Genomic DNA, 18601 nt, shown 5'->3' with positions numbered 1-18601 from the left:
TAGCTGAGGCTGTGAGGCTGTCCGCGAACTGCGATCCTCCTGTCTCAGCCTCTTGAATGCTGGGATTACAAGAATGTGCCACTATGTCCAGCAAAGCTCCACCTCTTAAAGTTCACACCGCCTCTCAACAGTGCCGAGCTGGGGACCAAGCCCTGGCATGTGAACTTCTGTGGGTATATTCCAAATCCAAGCTCTAGCACATTCTTCCACAGTGTGTTTGATACATACTAAGTATGTAGTGTTGGCTGAAATGAATTGAGATAATATGCAATTCAAATTTCATAAAAGCCTTCAGAGTATCCATTTTATATAAGGTACATTTTGAAGATTACAAATTTGGCTTCTATTTTAATTCTATATTTTCTACGTACAGGATAAAATTAAAATATTTAACATCATTATTCTTCTCTAGACCATTGCAGGAAAGTAAACAGCAGTTATCAGTTATCAGCAGTAACCCCTGATGTCAGCATTTCTTAAGATGAAGTTCCACAAAACAGGAAGAGATATTATCAACCAGCAAGTATTCATGGGGTACCTGCTGCTTGTTTTAAAATGCTTTTCTTTTTAACTGTTGGACACTTAGCAGCTGTGAGATAAGTCTCATTAATTTGGTGACTACTTACTAATTCCTACCACCACTATTACTGAATGGTGCTATGTTAGTCTTATAAAGGTATAAAAATAAATGTACCCTGTATATTAAAATCTATATTAATATAATGGTGGCAACTCATATCAGACAAAGCTGCCAGGTACACAATTGTATTGAAGTCAGACTTATGAACTTACTGTAACTATCAACATGATAAACCAGGGGCTTTTCCTCACAAGAAAGTAGGGAGGAAATTCTTAAAAGGTTTGGAATGATTCTAAAGATGAACCGGGGTTGTGAGGATCTAATCTGGATTGATTATCACAGTCATCTTTGCCTTGGAAGTGGGAAGAATAAAGTAGGATTGAGAAAGTCACTAGTGAGAAAGCAACAACAAAAAAATTAAAAGCATGTAATGAGTCAAAATTGCCAAAGGGTGGAAGCAACCCAAGTGTCCACAGATTGGTAAGAGATAGGTAGTTAAATGTTTAATGGGTACAGAGTTTTAGTGTGGGAAGAGGAAAATGTTCTGGAGTTGAGTGGTGGTGATGGCTGTATGCTGAAAATGGTTAAAATGTTACATTTTATGCCATATACATTACAATTAAAAGGATAAAAATTAAAAAAAAAACCTGTAAAAAGCAGTAGAGATCCCACAAAAAGGGGAGTGTTTGCATGGCCTTTTCCATGTCCTATAACAATGTCATCTTAGATTGTTAGAAATATCATAGTCTGATTCTCATCAGTGCTGAGAAGCTGATTCAGGGGTCTGTTTCCTTGGAAACTGCAAAATTAAGATAAATGTGGAATGTTGTGTCTGAAAATCTTTTATCTGAATCCCTGCACCTGGGCTGGCAATGGAGGCTGATTCTCCGTGACAAAGTAACCCACAAGGCTTGGATTCCTTAAGCAAAATGCCGTGTTCCATTCTTGCTTAAATGACTTCAAACAGCAAAGTTCCTCATGGTCTATGATTTTAGAAAACAATGTTTCTAGCCAGTTGTGGAGGCACACACTTGTATTCTCAGTACTTGGGAGGCTGAGACAGGAGGATAGCTTCCCCTAAACCCTCAGCTAATTAGTGAGGCCCTCTGCAATTTAATGAGACCTTGTCTCAAAATAAAGAATATAAAAAGGAAGCCGGGCGTGGTGGCACACGCTTGTTATCCCCATGCTTGGGAGGCAGAGACAGGAGGATCGCACAGGTTCGAAGCCAGCCGCGCGGGTTGGCTTAGGAGACCGTTTCCAAATAAAAATGTAAAAATAGGTCTGGGAGTGTAGCCCAGAAGTAGAAGGGCTTCCAGGAACCCCAGTACAACCAAAAAAAAAAAAGAGTATAAAAAGGGTTGAGGTATAGCTCAGAGGTAGAATGCTCCTGGGTTCTTGGCACTATGTTCTTGATGTTAATTAACAAAAGCAGTTTTTATAGGTTCCCAGCAGAACTGAAAAGGAAGTCTCTGGACAGAGTAATGTGGCTTTGGGGTAAATCCTGTTAGGAAAGAGAAGAAAAAATAAATGATTGAGTCCATTATGGGACTGCTTTTAGATTTGGGGTGCCTTATTCTTGTGTCTGGCTTCTCTCTTAAGTGGTTTGGATTTGTGATTTTTGTTTGTTTGTTTTGTGGTACTGGGAATTGAACTCAGGGGCATTCTATCTTCCACCTATACCCCCAGCTTTTTTTTTTTATTCTTTATTTTATTTTATTTATTTATTTTTTTTTTTGCGGGTTTGGGGAAGGAACCCAGGGGCATTTGACCTCTGAGCTACACCCCCTGCCCTATTCTTTATTCTTTATTTTGAAACAGGGTCTCACTAAGTTGCAGAGGGCCTCACTAAGTAGCTGAGGCTGTCCTCAAGCCCCGATCCTCTGGTCTCAGCCTCCCTAATGCTGGGATTACAAGCATGCACCACCATGTACGGCTCTTTATATTTTAAAACAGGGTTTCACTAAGTTGTGGAGGGCGTTACTAAGAAGTGAAGGCTGGTTGCAAACCTGTGATCTTTCTGTCTCAGCCTCCAAGTACTGGGATTATTAATTGTATGTGCCACCACGCCCAGCCTGGATTTGTGATTTTAATAAATGCACTATTCTTCTTTGGGATATTAATCTTTGTCACCAGTCTAATGATATTACATGTTAAAAGACTAAACTATAAATAGCTTTACATTATAACACTTTTTTTTTTTGGTGGTACTGGGATGGAACCCTTCTACCTCTGGGCTACACTTCCAGACCCATTTTATATTTTTATTTGGAAACAAGGTCTCAAACCAGCGCAGCTGGCTTCGAACCTGCGCGATCCTCCTGTCTCTGCCTCCCAAGCGCGGAGATTACAAGCGTGCTCCACCATGCCAGGCTTAAAAAAAAAAAAGAATGTAAAGAAATAGAAATAGACGATGCTTGGTGGCACATGCCTGTAAACCCAGCAACTCAGAAGGCTGAAGCAGGAGGATGCCAAGTTTGAGGCCAGCTTGCGCAATTTAGACTTTGTCTCAAAAAAAAAAAAAAAAAAAGGGCTGTAACATAGCTTAGTGGCAGTGTGCCCCTACATTAAATCCCCAGAGCTACAAAATAAACAACAAACCACTCTGAAAATACATAAAAAAAATGCCAGGTGTGGTGGGGCACATCTGTAATTCCATACTTACGAGGCCAAGACAGGAGGATTGAAGGCTCAAGGTCAACCTCACCAAGTAGTGGACTCTCAGGAACCTAGGGAGACCCTGTTTCAAAATAAAAATAAAATAGGGCTGGGGGTGTGGCTCAGGTAGAAAGGCCCTAGGTTCAGTCCCCTGTACTCCCCCACACAATAATTAATAATAATAATAATAATAATAATAATAAAGGAGGCCAACAAGAAATCAGTTGATAAACGTTTATATACTTAAACTGATTCTACTTTATATGAATCAAGTTTAAGACAAAAAGGAAAAAAGCTAAAAAAGAGACCATTTCTTTTTATAAAGTAGGCTACAAATGCATATTAAACTACAGCAGAACAATAGGATTCATTAGGTAATGCAGTTACAATGCATATACAGGTTGTTCACAATAAAAGTCTTTATGCATGTAATCGTACACACCATTTCACGATCCTTCAAAGAGAGTTTCTCTGGGTTCTGGCAGGTGGTGGGTCCTGTTACACCAAAGGCACAGGAGTGAAATATTGTACACTTCGCTATCCATAAAGCTATGATTAAACAACAAAGTTTCTCTCTCACAAAACCAGCTCACCAAGTAGGAATTACTAAGTGATGAACCACACGCTCTGTAATTAGTGGCATTAAAGCGTTCAGAAAAATACACAAGAGGATACAGTTCAAGGCTGAGCTAAACATTTGTGACAATGTCGCCCTCTGCACACAAAACTGCTGCTTTATAGCCAAAATTTAAGAGACTCACAAAATTTGACACTTTGGCCTTAATGGTCCCGTTGGTGGCCGCCTCTACTTGAAACTATGGAAATGAGGTCTGCCTTGGGAGACTAAAGATACTATGATCACAGCCGGAGAGATGGCATGCAGGGCTGTTTTAGTGCACTTTTGGCTGCATAGATTTGTTATACAAGGACACCACTTAACTTTAAGGGTGGACTAGAAAGACATTACCACTGACATGGGATAGCTGAACTGAAACACAGCCGATGTGTCTCTCTGAAAGAATAAGGGGTCAAACCTGCCAGTGAAGGTAAAGGGATTTTTATAGAAAGCTTGACACGTTCAAAGTGATCGCTCAGACAAGATCCCATTTAGGAATTTCTAAGTGATGCTCGTGTAACTGGTCTTGTGGGCTAAAGTGGCATTTTACGTCGGGTGGAAGCAAAAACAAATAGTTATTTTTTAAAAGTCATAGGTAATCATCGTTTTCAGCCAGTTGAAGTTGTAGTTCTTTATCATCTACGCAACTTAGAACTAAGGGAAACTCAGGAAATAACTCTTAGGAGGAAGCAAACAAACTTATCCGTGAAAAACATGCGCGTCCAGGACCTGCGAAAACACGTGGCGGGGGCGGGGCCTCGGCGGCCGGGGCGGGACTCGCCGTCCCGTCGGCCCCTTCGGCAGCCGAGCACGGCGGCGGAGGGCGAGTCCGCGCGTAGCATGCCGGGACTTGTGGTCTCCGCGGCCGCGCCTCCCGGCGGCTTTGCGGCGTTTGGCGGCGACTGCGCCTGCGCGCGCCGGCGGCAAGGCTGGGGCCGTGGCGGCTCGTGCCGGGTGATGCTAGGCAGCGCCTTGGGCTCCAGGCTGTTGCGGGGCGCGGGTGGGAGTCGCGGGCAGTTCGGGGCGCGAGGTGTCCGCGGTGGGGGCGCAGCCATGGCAGCGGGGGAGAGTATGGCCCAGCGGATGGTCTGGGTGGACCTGGAGGTGAGTAAGGTCGGCCCGGGGCGGGGAAGCCGGGAGGTTTCGCGCGTGGGACCCGGGGCCGCGGTCCTGGGGAGCGGCGGGCGGGGGTGTGCGGCGCGGCAGGTGAGCGAGGCCGGCCCGGCCCGGCGCTGGAGTCGTGCGGGCGGCCCGGGCTGCGGGCTTCTTTACCCAAGGGAGGGTCATCCATATGTCTCCCTCTCCTCCTGTCACCGCGGAGACGTGACTTCCCCAAAGCCCCGGCCGGGGTGAGGACAGCAGCCCTACAGGATCCTAGGATTTTCATGCTAGATGGGACTCCGGAGATGACTCAGCCTTACTCCTCATTCCATAAAGGAGAAAATTGAGGCCCAAAGAGAGGATTCGACTCTTTGAAGGTCGCATTGTTAAAGAGTTTGAGATCCCTTCAGTTTTGACATACTCACACCAAGGCCTCCCCTATTCTCTGAGCCCCAGTTTTCTCTATGAAATGAGAATAAGTTACTCTGGACGTTAAGTTGTGATGGAAAACAAATGGTGTAATAAATAGGAAAACTTTGTAAACTGCAGGAATTAAGTGATGTTAGTTAACTCTCCCATAGTTGTCTGCTTTCTCAATCATACTTTGTATTTCACCCAGAGTAGAGTCACAGTGCTTGACAAATAGCAATGTTAAATGTCTGTTGAGTAAATGAGAACTCATGTCTAGTACTTTGACTACTTGCCCAAGAAACTTTATTATCTGTACTGTTCTGTTCATGGAATATAAACTGAATGTGCTTGATGGAATTCCTGTTAAGTAAACTTGGGTGACAGAGGCCAGGAAGGTGGTTTTGTGTGCGTTATATATTTATTTTTTATTTCAGATGACAGGATTGGACATTGAGAAGGACCAGATTATTGAGATGGCCTGTCTGATAACTGACTCTGATCTTAACATTTTGGCTGAAGTAGGTGATGCCATATAATACAATTATATGCTGTGGAGGACATTGGAAATCCGAAGCTCACTTTTTCCAATTCCATTATTTAAAAAAGTATGCAAGAGCTGGGTGTGGTGACACATGCTTGGAATCCCAGTCCTTGGGAGGCTTAAACAGGAGGATATCAGGTTGGAGGCCAGCCTCAGCAACTTAGCAAGACCCTGTTTTCAAATTAAAAATAAATAGGTCTGTGTGTGGAGCCAGAGGTAGATGGTCCCTAGGTTTGTCCATAGTACCACAAGGAAAAAAAAAAAAAAAAAAAAGGAAACTGAGGTCTATTAAAGTCCAAAGTAATATTCTAGGTCATGGTAGAGTTGGTATTAGAACTAAAGTAAGCCATCTCATAGTTTTTTAAATTTTTGTCAATTATGACTGTACTGTAAGTGTACAAAAATGTAAACTCTGTCATTTACCAAAACTTACTGTGTGTGCTAAGCACAGTTTTAAGTGCTTTATGTGTGTGTGTATATATATATATATATATATATATTTTTTTTTTTTGGGGGGGTCTAGGGATGGAACCCAGGGGCATTTGACCTCTGAATGACACCCCCTGCCCTATTTTTATTCCTTATTTTGAAACCGGGTCTCACTGAGTTGCAGAGGGCCTCACTAAGTAGCTGAGGCTGTCTGAGAACCGGGATCCACTGGTCTCAGCCTCCCGAATGCTGGGATTACAAGTGTGCGCCACCACGCCTGGCTATGTATATTCATTTTAGTCTTCACAAAAACTATAAAGTAGGTACTGTTACTAATGCTTATTTTATAGATGACATTTGGGAACAGAGAAGTTGGGTATTTTGTGTGGGGCCATCTTGCTACGTACTGGGGAAGCCAGTAGAGTAATCCAGTCAGTCTAATAAAGTGCTCCTTTTCAGTGGGATGACCCTTGTCCCATCAGGTTTGGTGACTCATGCCAAAACTTATGTTTTCATCACATAATCTTAACTTGATACCATATATAGTTGTCTTTTGGTATCCCTAGGGATATCAAGTTCCAGGTCTTCCCCTCAGAGACCAAAAACTGTAGATGCTCAAATCTCTTATTTAAAATGTCAACCTATGCCGGGTGTGGTGGTGCACGCTTGTAATCCCAGCATTCAGGAGGCTGAGACTGGAGGATCACAGTTCGCAGACAGCCTCAGCTACTTAGTGAGGCCCTCTGCAACTCAGTGAGACCCTGTTTCAAAATAAAGAATAAAAAGTAGGGCAGGGGTATAGCTCGGAGTTCGAATGCCCTTGGGTTCCATCTCCAGACTGGCAAAAAAAAAAAAAAAAAAAAGTCAACCTTTGCATATCCTCCTGTATACTTTAAATCATCTCTAGATTATTTATAGGACTTAATACAATGGAAATGCTATACTAGTTGCTAAGCTGTAGTGCTTAGGGACTAAAAATGAAAATAGTCTTTATATGTTTAGTACAGAAGCATTTTTCCCCAATATTTTCAGTCTGAAGTTGGCTGAATTCATAGATATGGAACCTATTGTTACAGAGGGCCAACTATCCTCTATCTTTTCACCTAGGATATGTGTTTTCTCTAGATCTTTGTTAAGATTTATTTGTGTGTGCGTGCGTGCTTGTGTGTGTGTGTGTGTGTGTGTATGTGCAGTACTGGAGATTGAACCCAGGGGCATTTTACCTCCAAGCAACACCCCTAACCCTACTTTTTATTTTGAAATGGGGTCTCACTAAATTGCAGAGGGTCTCACTAAGTAGCTGTGAACCTGCAATCCTCTTGTCTCAGCCTCCCAGTACTAGGTTTACAGGCGTGCACCATCACACCTGGCTTGTGTTAAGATTTTAGAATATCTGTTGATACATATCTGGTAAAAATGCTCCCTTGTGGACATACAGAGTGTGATGGAGGTTTTTATGTGTTGCTTTTAACTAAAACATTAAGCAAACAAAATACACCTGTTGCATTTCAACCTCTCATGAAACATTTAATAAGTATATAATACCATTTGATTGGTAGATGAAATACCTGACTTTAAGTAATTCCATCTGTTTTATACGTTCAGCAGTATTTGGAGTCATTTAAAAAAAAAAGCAAAACAAAAACTGTAGGAGCAGAGTAGGGGTGTTTGTAGAAAAAAGTCTTGTGAAAAGAAGTTCCCAAAGGGTAGAGTTAATGTGTTTTGCACTGGATACATTTCATAAATCTCATAGGTAAGACTTCCATTTATTTCCTGGGTAGACAAAAGAGGTGGGAAGGCACTTATGGTTGAATTGCTGTATTTGTGGTGTGCCCATCTTAACCTCCTTACACATCAGTGGAAGGAGAATCAGGAGACTATATTTCTCTTCTAACGACCTAAAAAACAAAAAACAAAAACAAAAAACAACAACCCTATAAATAAAGCTCTGAGTTTTAGGTTTGATTGGTTTTTCTGTCACATGTTATTTACTGGAGATAATAGTAAATGTCTTTATTTTTTTGGTACTAGGGATTGAACCCAGGGGCATTCTACCTCCGAACTCACCCCCAGCCCTATTATCTATTTTATTTTGAAACAGGTTCTTGCTAAGTTGCTGAGGGTCACCCTAAGTTGCTAAAGTTGGCCTAGAACTTGCCATCTTCTTGTCTCAGCCTTTCAAGTATTGGGATTATAGGCATGTGCCACTATGCTTGGATTTGAGATGTTTTTATTTTACCCTTAGCCAAATATTTTTTTCCTTAGAGTACTGATAAAATGTTAAATACTGACAGTTTAATGGAATTTTCCTGGAGCAAATTTGGGCATGTATATACACAGCTACAGATGAATGCAACATTTGTAAATAGGCTAAGTTTAGATGAGGATAAGGATTTAAAAATGCTTAGGGCTTGTCAGTTATGTTGAAAATATGTTTTATTCTCATATACAAGTCTGAGGAAAATGTTTTATGCTGGTAGAAGTATAACCATTCTAGTCTATAATTTTTCTTTGTGTACCTAGTCAAACTGGGATCTTGAATAGGTTAGTAGATTTATAATAATGTTGTTTGTTCTTCTCCATTGTTGTTAGAATGATTTTTGTTTTAATTTTGGAGCATATATTCTGTTCTCCTCAGAGTGTGCTAGTACCAGTGTTTTTGTTTGGATAAAACTCCCAGCCAGTCATGATGATGCACCTTTTTAATCCCAGTACTTGGGAGGCTGAGACAGGAGGATTGCACATGTTCAATGCCACCCTCAGCTACTTAGGCTTTCAGCAACTTAGTGAGACCCTGTTTCCAAATAAAATATAAAATAGGTCTGGGAGTATAGCCCAGAGGACAATTTATTGTTCTTTTCACTATTTTCTTTCTTATTTATTTATTTAAGCATTCACCCCCAGCCCTAGTTTTTTTTCCGGTGGTACTGGGGGTGGAACCCAGGGACTTTTCTACCTCTGGGCTATACTCCTAGATCTGTTTTATACTTTATTTGGAAACAGAGTCTCACTAAGTTGCTGAGAGCCTCACTTAGTAGCTGAGGCTGGCTTCAAACCCGTGCGATCCTCCTGTCTCAGCCTCCCAAGTGCTAGGATTACACATGTATGCCACCACACCCAGATTCTTCTTCTTCTTTTTTTTTTTTTTTTTTTTTTGTGGGTCTGGGGATGAAACCTAGGGCCATTCGACCTCTGAGCTACACCTCTTGCCCTATTTTTTATTCTTTATTTTGAAACAGGGTCTCACTAAGTTGCTGAAGGCCTCACTCAGTAGTTGAGGCTGTTTGCAAATCACGATCCTCTGGTCTCAGCTTTGCGAATGCTGGGATTATAAATGTGTTCCACCATGTCTGGATTATTCTTTCTTTTTTTTTTTTTTTTTTTTTTTGGCGAGTCTAGAGATGGAACCCAGGGGCATTCAACCTCTGAGCTACACTCCCTGCCCTATTTTTTATTCTTTATTTTGAAACAGGGTCTCACGAAGTTGTAGAGGACCTCACTGAGTAGCTGAGGCTGTCCATGATCTGTGATCCTCCTGTCTCAGTCTCCCAAATGCTGAGATTACAGCATGTGCCACCATGCCTGCTCTTTTTTTTTTTTTTTTTTTACCATTTTCTAGGAGGCAAAACAAATGAATTGTTTAATGCCACCAGTCAGGGTGCTCTTACTGCTGAGACCCTATTCAAGGGATTTGGGTTGAACATTCTAGTAAACAGAGTTTAGGATTTGAAGGCCATTTGTTTTTGTTTTATTTCTTAGATGTCATCCATTACCTCCTTTTTTTTAAAAAATTGCTTTTAAAATATAAAACTACCATTACGTTTAATAGTATGAGTTTATCAAACGTTTGTGTAATCTATTTTTGTGTCCTGTTTTCTCTTTATCCTTCTTCCCAAAGTTAATCTATGTTTTTGATTGTTTGTATTCATATATAAATAAGTGTGTTTTTTAAAATAAGCAAGTGTGAATCAAATCATACGTATGCAAATACTGTTCTGCCATTTTTTTCTTTGTGTGCTGTTCTGGGGATTGAACCCAAGAATGTTCTACCTCTGAACTATAACCCCAGCTCTTTATATTTTGAAATAAGGTCTCATTAAGTTGCTAAAGCATGCTTTGAACCTGTGATCCTCCTGTCTCAGTCTCCCAAGTAGTGATTACAGCCTCCTAAGTACTAGGTTTACAGATGTATACCACATGCCCGGCTCAAATTTTTTCACTTCACAATATAGATAACTTCAAAATGAACTCATAATTGGGTCCTGGGAGGCATTTCCTGCAAAGGGCAAGGTATTAAATATTTTAAGCTTTAGTGCTATATATCTTTTTTTTTTTTTTTTTTTGGTGGTGGTACTCGGCATTGAGCCCAGTGGTATTTTACTTTTGAGCTACACCTCCATCTCTACCATCTCTGTTTTATTTTTTATTTTGAAACAAGGTATCATTAAATTCTAGAGGGTCTCACTAAGTTCCTGAGGCTGGCCTTGAACCTGGAATCCTCCTGTCTCATCCTCCTAAGAAGTGAGATTGCAGGCATGCGCCACTGCACCTGGCTTTGAGTGCCATATATCTTTGTCATACACACACACACATATATATATATATATATATATATATATATATATATTTATAATCCTTTACAAACATAGGAATTCTTAGCTTTTTGGCCATAAGAAAATAATGAATGCCTAGGAATACAGTTTGATGATTCTTAGTAGTTAACTATGTCCTTATTAGGCATTTCATTTGTGTGTGTATTCTTTTTTGCCATTATCAATAGTACTGGGATGAATGAGGACCAGTTTCAGAGTTCTGTAAGTGTCCTTTTCACTTACTTTCTCTGATACATATTTGGAGTTCTTAAACTAGAGATATAGCTGAAACTTTATCTCTGAAAGCAGGGTTATTTCTGTTGATTATTGATGACTAATAGCTTTTCCCATCCACAGGGTCCTAACCTGATTATAAAACAGCCAGATGAGTTGCTGGACAGCATGTCAGATTGGTGTAAGGAGCATCATGGGAAGGTAACATTATCAAATAGCAAGATTGCTGCTTTGGGGATCAGTAACAAGCTTGTGCACCCACATCTGAATCCTATGCCATTGTTGGATGGTATTAAAAGAGGGGTAGAGGAAGATTGCTTGGCAAGCCTGGGAAACTGCTTGCTTACTTACTTTTCACCTTTGGGACCTCTCGAGATCATCTTCTCCTGAACGTCCTCTTTTTTCTCTCCTACATTCAGTCTGTCGCGAGCGCATTGTGGATTGTCAAGTATTACTCAAGTCAGTCTTATGGATAAGGTTAGCCATCAACTCTCAGAGAAGGGCGACTGCTGCTCTCCTGTTAGTAGTTGTTTCTTCCCAGAGGTTATATCCTTGGACTTTGAGTACCATCTTTTTTGACTGTGTGGAAATGCTATTAACAATCAGGAACATACCTTATTGGCTTGGATTTTAAGGAAAAAAATTGGTCTAAAGATGGCAGTTTGAATTTGAACTTGAGCTCTAAAAATGGTCTGTTTGTGATTATACTTGCCTATTTTAGAAGTAAAATTTCATTTCTGGATACCTTTGAAAACTGACTTCATGTGTTTCTGGTGGGGGCTGGGGATTCTCTCTTGCAGTCTGGTCTTACCAAGGCAGTGAAGGAGAGTACAATTACATTGCAGCAGGCAGAGTATGAATTTCTGTCCTTTGTACGACAGCAGACTCCTCCGGGGCTCTGTCCACTTGCAGGTAAAATCCAATCCTATGTATATCTTGTAGTCTTCCATTGTAGTGCTACAAAAGACTGCCAGTTCCAGAAAGACCAGCCAAGGCTGTTCGTGTCTTCTACTTACCCTGATTTGGGTTTTATATCTTACTTTTGTGTTTAAGTCTCCTTGTGTAGTTCACAACATGATTATTGGGAAAATGCGCTGCAGTAAGATGTGAGACCTGGAGAACACAGACAAACTCAGAAAAATTTTCCCCATATTTATATGATGAAAGAATTTTGAATACACAGAAATGTAGGATTTAGTTATTGTTAACCTTGTGCCATGTTGGTTCTACCCTTTTTTTTAAAATTTGAAAATAAATTACAGGCATCATGATACTCATACCTAAAACTTCATCAAATATCTCCTAAGAATAAGGATATTTTCTTATGTAACACAATGCCATTGTTGGTGTGCAAGTCAAGTCACTTACCATGTGATATCTAGTCCACATTCGAAGTTCCCCAAAATGTCTGACTGGTTTTGAACCTGGATTCAATCAAGTTATTATTTATCTTTAGCCTGTTAAATCTAGAGCTGTCCACCTATTCTTCCACCCCACCCTGTGACATTAATTCTATAGAGACCAGGCTGATTCTACCAGGATTTTTAAAGGATTGACATCTAATTGTAAGAGGGAAGATATTGTTCTGTGGAGATGTATTTGCTTTTGTATATGTAAAATGATGCGGTAACTAACACTTTTCTTAAACATTCAGAAAGAAAAGGTTTTGCATTAAGTCTGAGAGTATATATATTGTATAAAGTTTTTCTTAGCCAATGCAGCTGGTGTTTATTTAAAAGTTTTCTTTAAAATTTAGTGTTTTTGATACTGTATGGAAACATGAATATGGATATGATTTGTTAAAAATTTGAACTGTAAATAAAGGCTTACTTACTTATGATTCAGTTACATTTTTAGTGTTAGTGGTGTGGATTTTGTGTCACTGGGAGAAAGCTTGCACATCTCATATGATCTTGTAAAGTAACAGATATATGTGTTATTTTAAGTGTGTGGAATGTTGCATTTATCCTTTTGTCTCTGGGAGGCCATTTACAATTCGGTTATGAGCTAGACTAACTACTCAGAAATCTGCACTTGTAAGCTAATCACAAGCACTCAGACCTGATTTAGAAATTTAGAGATGCTTTTAGGAATTGTTTAAATTTTAAAAATTCATTTCCATTCAAATACAATTTGTGAATTTTATAGCCTATTGTATAGTACTAGAAATACATAGATGCAGTATGCTTCATGTCTTTCTAGGAAATTCAGTTCATGCAGATAAGAAGTTTCTTGACAAATACATGCCCCAGTTCATGAAACATCTTCATTATAGGATAATTGATGTGAGCACTGTTAAAGAACTGTGCAGGTAAGGGCTATATTTAGGATCCATTAAATTGCTTCATTTAGCATGTTTTAACTCAGAATTTGTGGAAAATAACTAAATAGAGCTGTGGTGCTGAGGGTGCTAAGTGGGTATGTATCTTCCTCATTCCATTCTCACTGTACAGTACCTTAATTTATCCTAAGAGGTGAGACTTGGGAGAAACGTCAGAAATCTTCCATGTAGCTGGGCGTAGTGGTGCACCCTTGTGATCCCAGCATTCGCATTCGGGAGGTGGAGACCAGGGGATCGCGATTCGCAGACAGCCTCAGCTACTTAGCGAGGCCCTTTGCAACTCAGTGAGACCTCTAAAAAGTAGGACTGGAGGTGTAGCTCTGAGGTGCAATGCCCCTGGGTTCATCCCCAGTACTGCAAAATAAACAAACAAACAAATAAACAAATAATAAATCAATCTATCTTCCATGTAAATATTCTATGCCAGGCATTGGCTTACTTGCTGGTAACATAGATGAAAAGGTCTTATGTAGCTTAGACTCTGGTGGGTTGACAGAGGTATTAAAAAAACACCCTGCAATACTACCGTGTGATGAGTTCTATAATGGGGATGGAAGGCACTATGGAGGCAGCACGTTGCAATGCCAGAGCAGGAGGAATTAGAGGTCAGAAAGGTTTACGTAGGAAAAAGCTTCGGAGTTGAAGAAAGGGGAAGTTTCCCAGGCATGTAATTGAGGAGTGGGCATTCCCCAGAGTGGACAGAGGTGTGAGGGTGTGAAGACGGAGGGCACTAAGGCAAAATGTATGCAGGGTACTACAGATTGTGTTCATTAATGCTGGCGCGCAAAACATGAGTTGGGCAAAGGCAAGAGGTGAGACCAAATTGTACAGGGCTTGTATGCCTTGCCAACGTGGGTAGATTATATCTAGTAAGGGTGGGACTCTTGTTAGAAAGTGGAAGTAGAAAAATGAGTGATACCATCAGATCATTCTGATTAGAAAGTGGCAAGAAAAGTGGTAGGGGATAAGAAAGGGAAATATTGGGAGGCTGAGACAAGAGGATCCCAGGTTCAAAGCCAGATGGAGCAACTTAGCCAGACCCTCAGTATCGAGGGCCTCACTATTGAGACCCTGTGTCAAAATAAAAAATAAAATAGGCCTGGGGGTATAGCTCAGAGGTTCCACAAGTGGGGAAAATGAAGGGTGGGGGGGACGACCTTTGCATAATTTTGGAGAAACAAAATGGGAAATGGCAGTTGTTGGGTGGTGAGGGGATGGAAATAAAATATTTGATAGGGTTAGTTGGCATGATACTAAATACTCAGATGAGGAAGTGGGGACAAGGAAGCAGTCTAAAGGGATCGTGCTTCTTGGGTGTTAGTTGGGACAGCTTAGGTAGAGAAGGACCTATTTCAAGAGGAAGTTAAAAAGTACGTTTGCTGGGTGTGGGAGGAGAGCTGTGGAGAAGGGTGAGTGGCTTTATACATATTGGATTTGAAATGTCTGGTAAAATTTAGGTTGATATCTCCAGCAGGTAGGAACTCTAGAGAGGGTTGGCTTAGAGTTCCAGATTTAGGAATCTTACATTGATGAGCTTGCTTGGAAATGTATACAGCAAAGAGGAAAGGGTAGAAAGTAGAGTCACAGGCAAAGAGGCAGCTTGAGAGCCAACTCAAATGCCTTTTCAGTGTTAATAAATTACTTGAAGGAGGTAATTATTCAGTGTATTTGAGACAGTTTCCTTTGAGAGTTCCATTTCTATGTATAGACGCTGGTATCCAGAAGAATATGAATTTGCACCAAAGAAGGCTGCTTCTCACAGGTAAGATTGGATTATTCTAAGTGCTTGCCAGTCTCATCCACATAACCCCCAAATTAAAATAATGTTTCTTTTACACTCTTCTTCCCTGGAAAAAAGATGGTCAGTCAGCAGAAAGATAATTTTCTTTTACTAAGATTATCAGAAACTGGTCAAGACTTCAGTCATGAGTCAAGAGAGGAGGGTTATATCCTCTCTTCTTTTGAAGAGTTAGTCTTCATTACAGTTTTAAAACTTTTAGATAACTTGGTTCATAGGTATGATGAAACATTCTGTAATCTTTGTAGAAATGAGAAACCATAGTTTTCATCTCTCAGAGGCTATGGATTTGTAACCATTGGAAACTAGAACATTTTGTGTATAGTGGAATCTTATATTTGTCCTACTTTAACAGTTCAGTGTTTCAGATTGTTTCTTTTGTGCTTGCAGCCTTAGGCACATGTACACAAGGAATTTAAAGATCTTGTGCATTGCTGGGTATGGAGGAGCACACTTGTAATCCCAGTACTTGGAAGGCTGAGACAGGAGGATCGCAGGTTCACGGCCAGCCCCAGCTACTTAGTGAGGTGCTCTGCAACTTAGTGAGACCTTGTTTAAAAATAAAGAATAAAAAATAGATGTGGGGGTGTATCTTGGAGATACAATGCCTTTGAGTTCCCTCAGTATCACACCAAAAAAAAAAAAAAAAAAAAAAATCTTGTGCATTACATAGTCTGTACTCTTTCCTTTTACATCTATTTTTCATTTTGGAATCATATAGACACAAAATTTGATGGCAGATTAAGCACTTGGCATCTAAGGGTAGTCTTCAAATGGTAGCTTTTGGTTAACTTATTTACAGAGCTTGTTCTATATGCTCTGCTGCTGGAGGCAAGGTGAGAAAGACCACTCCTGATCTGGAGGGTCCATTATTCTCATGTGTTTTTATTGAGTGTATGGACTATATGCCAGCAATTCAGGTCTTAAAAACCTTATTTGATGCTGGGCGTGGTGGCGCATGCTTGTAATCCCCACGCTTGGGAGGTGGAGACAGGAGGATCGCACAGGTTCAAAGCCAGCCTCAGCTGCTTAGGCTCTCAGCAACTTAGTGAGACCCTGTTTCCAAATAAAGTATAAAAAAAGTAGGTCTGGGAGAATAGCCCTGAGGTAGAAAAGCCCCTGGGTTCCATCCCCAGTACCCCCCCCCACACACACACACACAAATAAAATAAAATAAAAAAACCTTATCTGAGCTGGGCAGGGTGGCACATGCTTGTGATCCCAGCACTTGGGGGAAGGCTGAGACAGGAGGATGGCAGGTTGCCACCTTCAGTTACTTAGGCTCTTTGTGACTTGGTTAGACCCTGTTTCAAACTAAAGAATAAAAAAATAGGGCTGGAGATGCAGCTCAGAAGTAGAATACCCCTGGGTTAAATCCTCAGTAATGCAAAAAGAAAGAAAAAAAAGACTTACCCGAAATAACTGGGGTTTGATATGTTTAAGATTTCAGAACACTTATGGTTTTTGAAAGGTAATAGTACACATATATTGTGTGTCATGTTAAAGCTGTAATTAGGTTTGAAGCCCACCATAATAAAACACATTTATATTTCTTTAGTAAAACATGGATATTCACACCAAAAAGCACAACTAGTAATTATAAATAGCTTCATGTGAAGATTGTCAGGCTTTGTTACATAGTAGGTTATAAAAGTACTTTGGGGTTTCAGATCGATTTTAGGTTTTAGTATTGTGATAAGAGGTGGTGTGCTTTTACTTAGGTGGAGGCTGTAATTTTTGTTGGTGTTGTTGTACTGGGGATGGAACCCAGGAGCATTGTACCTCTGAGCTATACCCCCAGCCCTATTTTTTAGTCTTTTTATTTTTGAAACAGTCTCACTGAGTTGCAAAGGTGCCTCACTTAAGTAGCTGAGGCTGTCCACAAACTACGATCCTCTGGTCTTAGCCTCCCAGATGCTGGGATTACAAGCATGTACCACCATGCCCGGCTGCAAGCTGTATTTTTGACAGCTTTAGTTCTACCTTTTATCTAGGATCTGTGAAGAAAGCAAATTGTTTTATCAGCCACAAAAATAACTCATAAAAGTTTGTGCAGTTGATTGTTCAGAACAGGCCCTTGGCTCATTCAGAGCTTTTTTTATTTTTTATTTTTGGTAGCACTGGGGCTCCTGGAAACCCTTCTACCTCCGGCCTACACTCCCAGACCCATTTTTTATATTTTTATTTGGAAACAGGATCTCTTAAGCCAGCCAGCATGGCTGGCTTAGAACCAGCGCAATCCTCCTGTCTCCACCTCCCAAGCGTGGGGATTGCAAGTGTGCGCCACCACGCCCGGCCATTCAGAGCTTATTGATTTGCTTGCACACTGTTCTAATAATCTTGGTTACCTGATTTCTCAGACTACAACAGATGAGAAACTGCATGTTGGAGGCGAAGAAGGGCTGTTAGACAGAGGCAGGCTACCATTGATTATAGCACAAATCACCACAAGATAGGAGGTAGATCCTCTTTTATGGATAGGTACTTTCTGATCTGATAACTGATTATTATTATGACTGAGTCATGAGTATGTTCGAGTATGTCAGTATATTTTGTCCAGGGACATTATTAATATTGCGCAGTGTTTCCTAAACTATGTTTCATGAGCTGTTAGTAAATATTCCACAAATGTGGCCAATTAAGTTTTAGAAATACTGTGCAGCTTCCTCTCTGAAATTGTAATACACATTAGTTTGTTAAATGTTCTGCAAAGAACCTCAGAAATGTTTTAACATGTTTTTTTCCAAACTTATTTGACCCCGGAATTCATCCCTCCTCACCCTTGGAACACATCACCATCTTATGAAACTGTTTGGGAAATGTTAGTCTACATTCTAACAATTTATTTTAATCATCAAAGTTTTATTAAAAATTAAACACTTCACACTGAAATGTTTCACTTCTCTATGATGCCAAATAGTGGCATTTATAGTATCTCATTCTTAAGTTATTTATAAAAAGTTATGCTTCTAAAATGACTTCCATCTCCTGTGTTTTGGACATTTTATTCAGTGTGGTATGTTTGCTTGTAGGGCACTTGATGACATTAGTGAAAGCATCAAAGAACTTCAGTTTTACCGAAATAACATCTTCAAGAAAAAAACAGATGAAAAGAAGAGGAAAATTATAGAAAATGGGGAAAATGAGAAGACTGTGAGTTGATGCCAGTTCTCATGCTGCCACAACATAGTTCTCTGGAAGCAACTTCTAGTGGTTTTTATTTTTTCTTTTCCATGCTGATTGCTTGGCAGAGCACCTTCTTTTAGTTAACTTGCATCTCCAGATTACTCAAGCAGACAG

At 40.3% G+C, this 18601-nt stretch overlaps 1 protein-coding gene across 2 annotated transcripts; it reads left to right on the top strand.

Moving 5' to 3' along the window:
• Positions 1 to 4811: 4811 nt before the first annotated feature.
• REXO2 (RNA exonuclease 2) lies at positions 4812 to 18578 on the top strand (the record flags this gene model as incomplete). 2 transcript variants are annotated; one of them, XM_080694106.1, is made up of 7 exons in its annotated part: positions 4812 to 4958; positions 5801 to 5884; positions 11286 to 11363; positions 11963 to 12074; positions 13365 to 13473; positions 15212 to 15265; positions 18334 to 18578. In XM_080694106.1, the coding sequence occupies 7 exons, from the start codon at positions 4812 to 4814 to the stop codon at positions 18461 to 18463; spliced, it is 714 nt and encodes a 237-aa protein (XP_080550232.1). In that variant the 3' UTR covers positions 18464 to 18578. The 2 variants fall into 2 exon arrangements, with proteins under 2 accessions (XP_080550232.1, XP_080550233.1); XM_080694107.1 differs by lacking the exon at positions 5801 to 5884.
• Between the last annotated feature and the right edge of the window lie 23 nt (positions 18579 to 18601).

Source organism: Muscardinus avellanarius (genome assembly GCF_963383645.1).
Source record: "Muscardinus avellanarius genome assembly, chromosome: 1".
Lineage (NCBI taxonomy): Eukaryota > Metazoa > Chordata > Mammalia > Rodentia > Gliridae > Muscardinus > Muscardinus avellanarius.
This window is presented reverse-complemented; position numbering and strand designations above follow the sequence as displayed.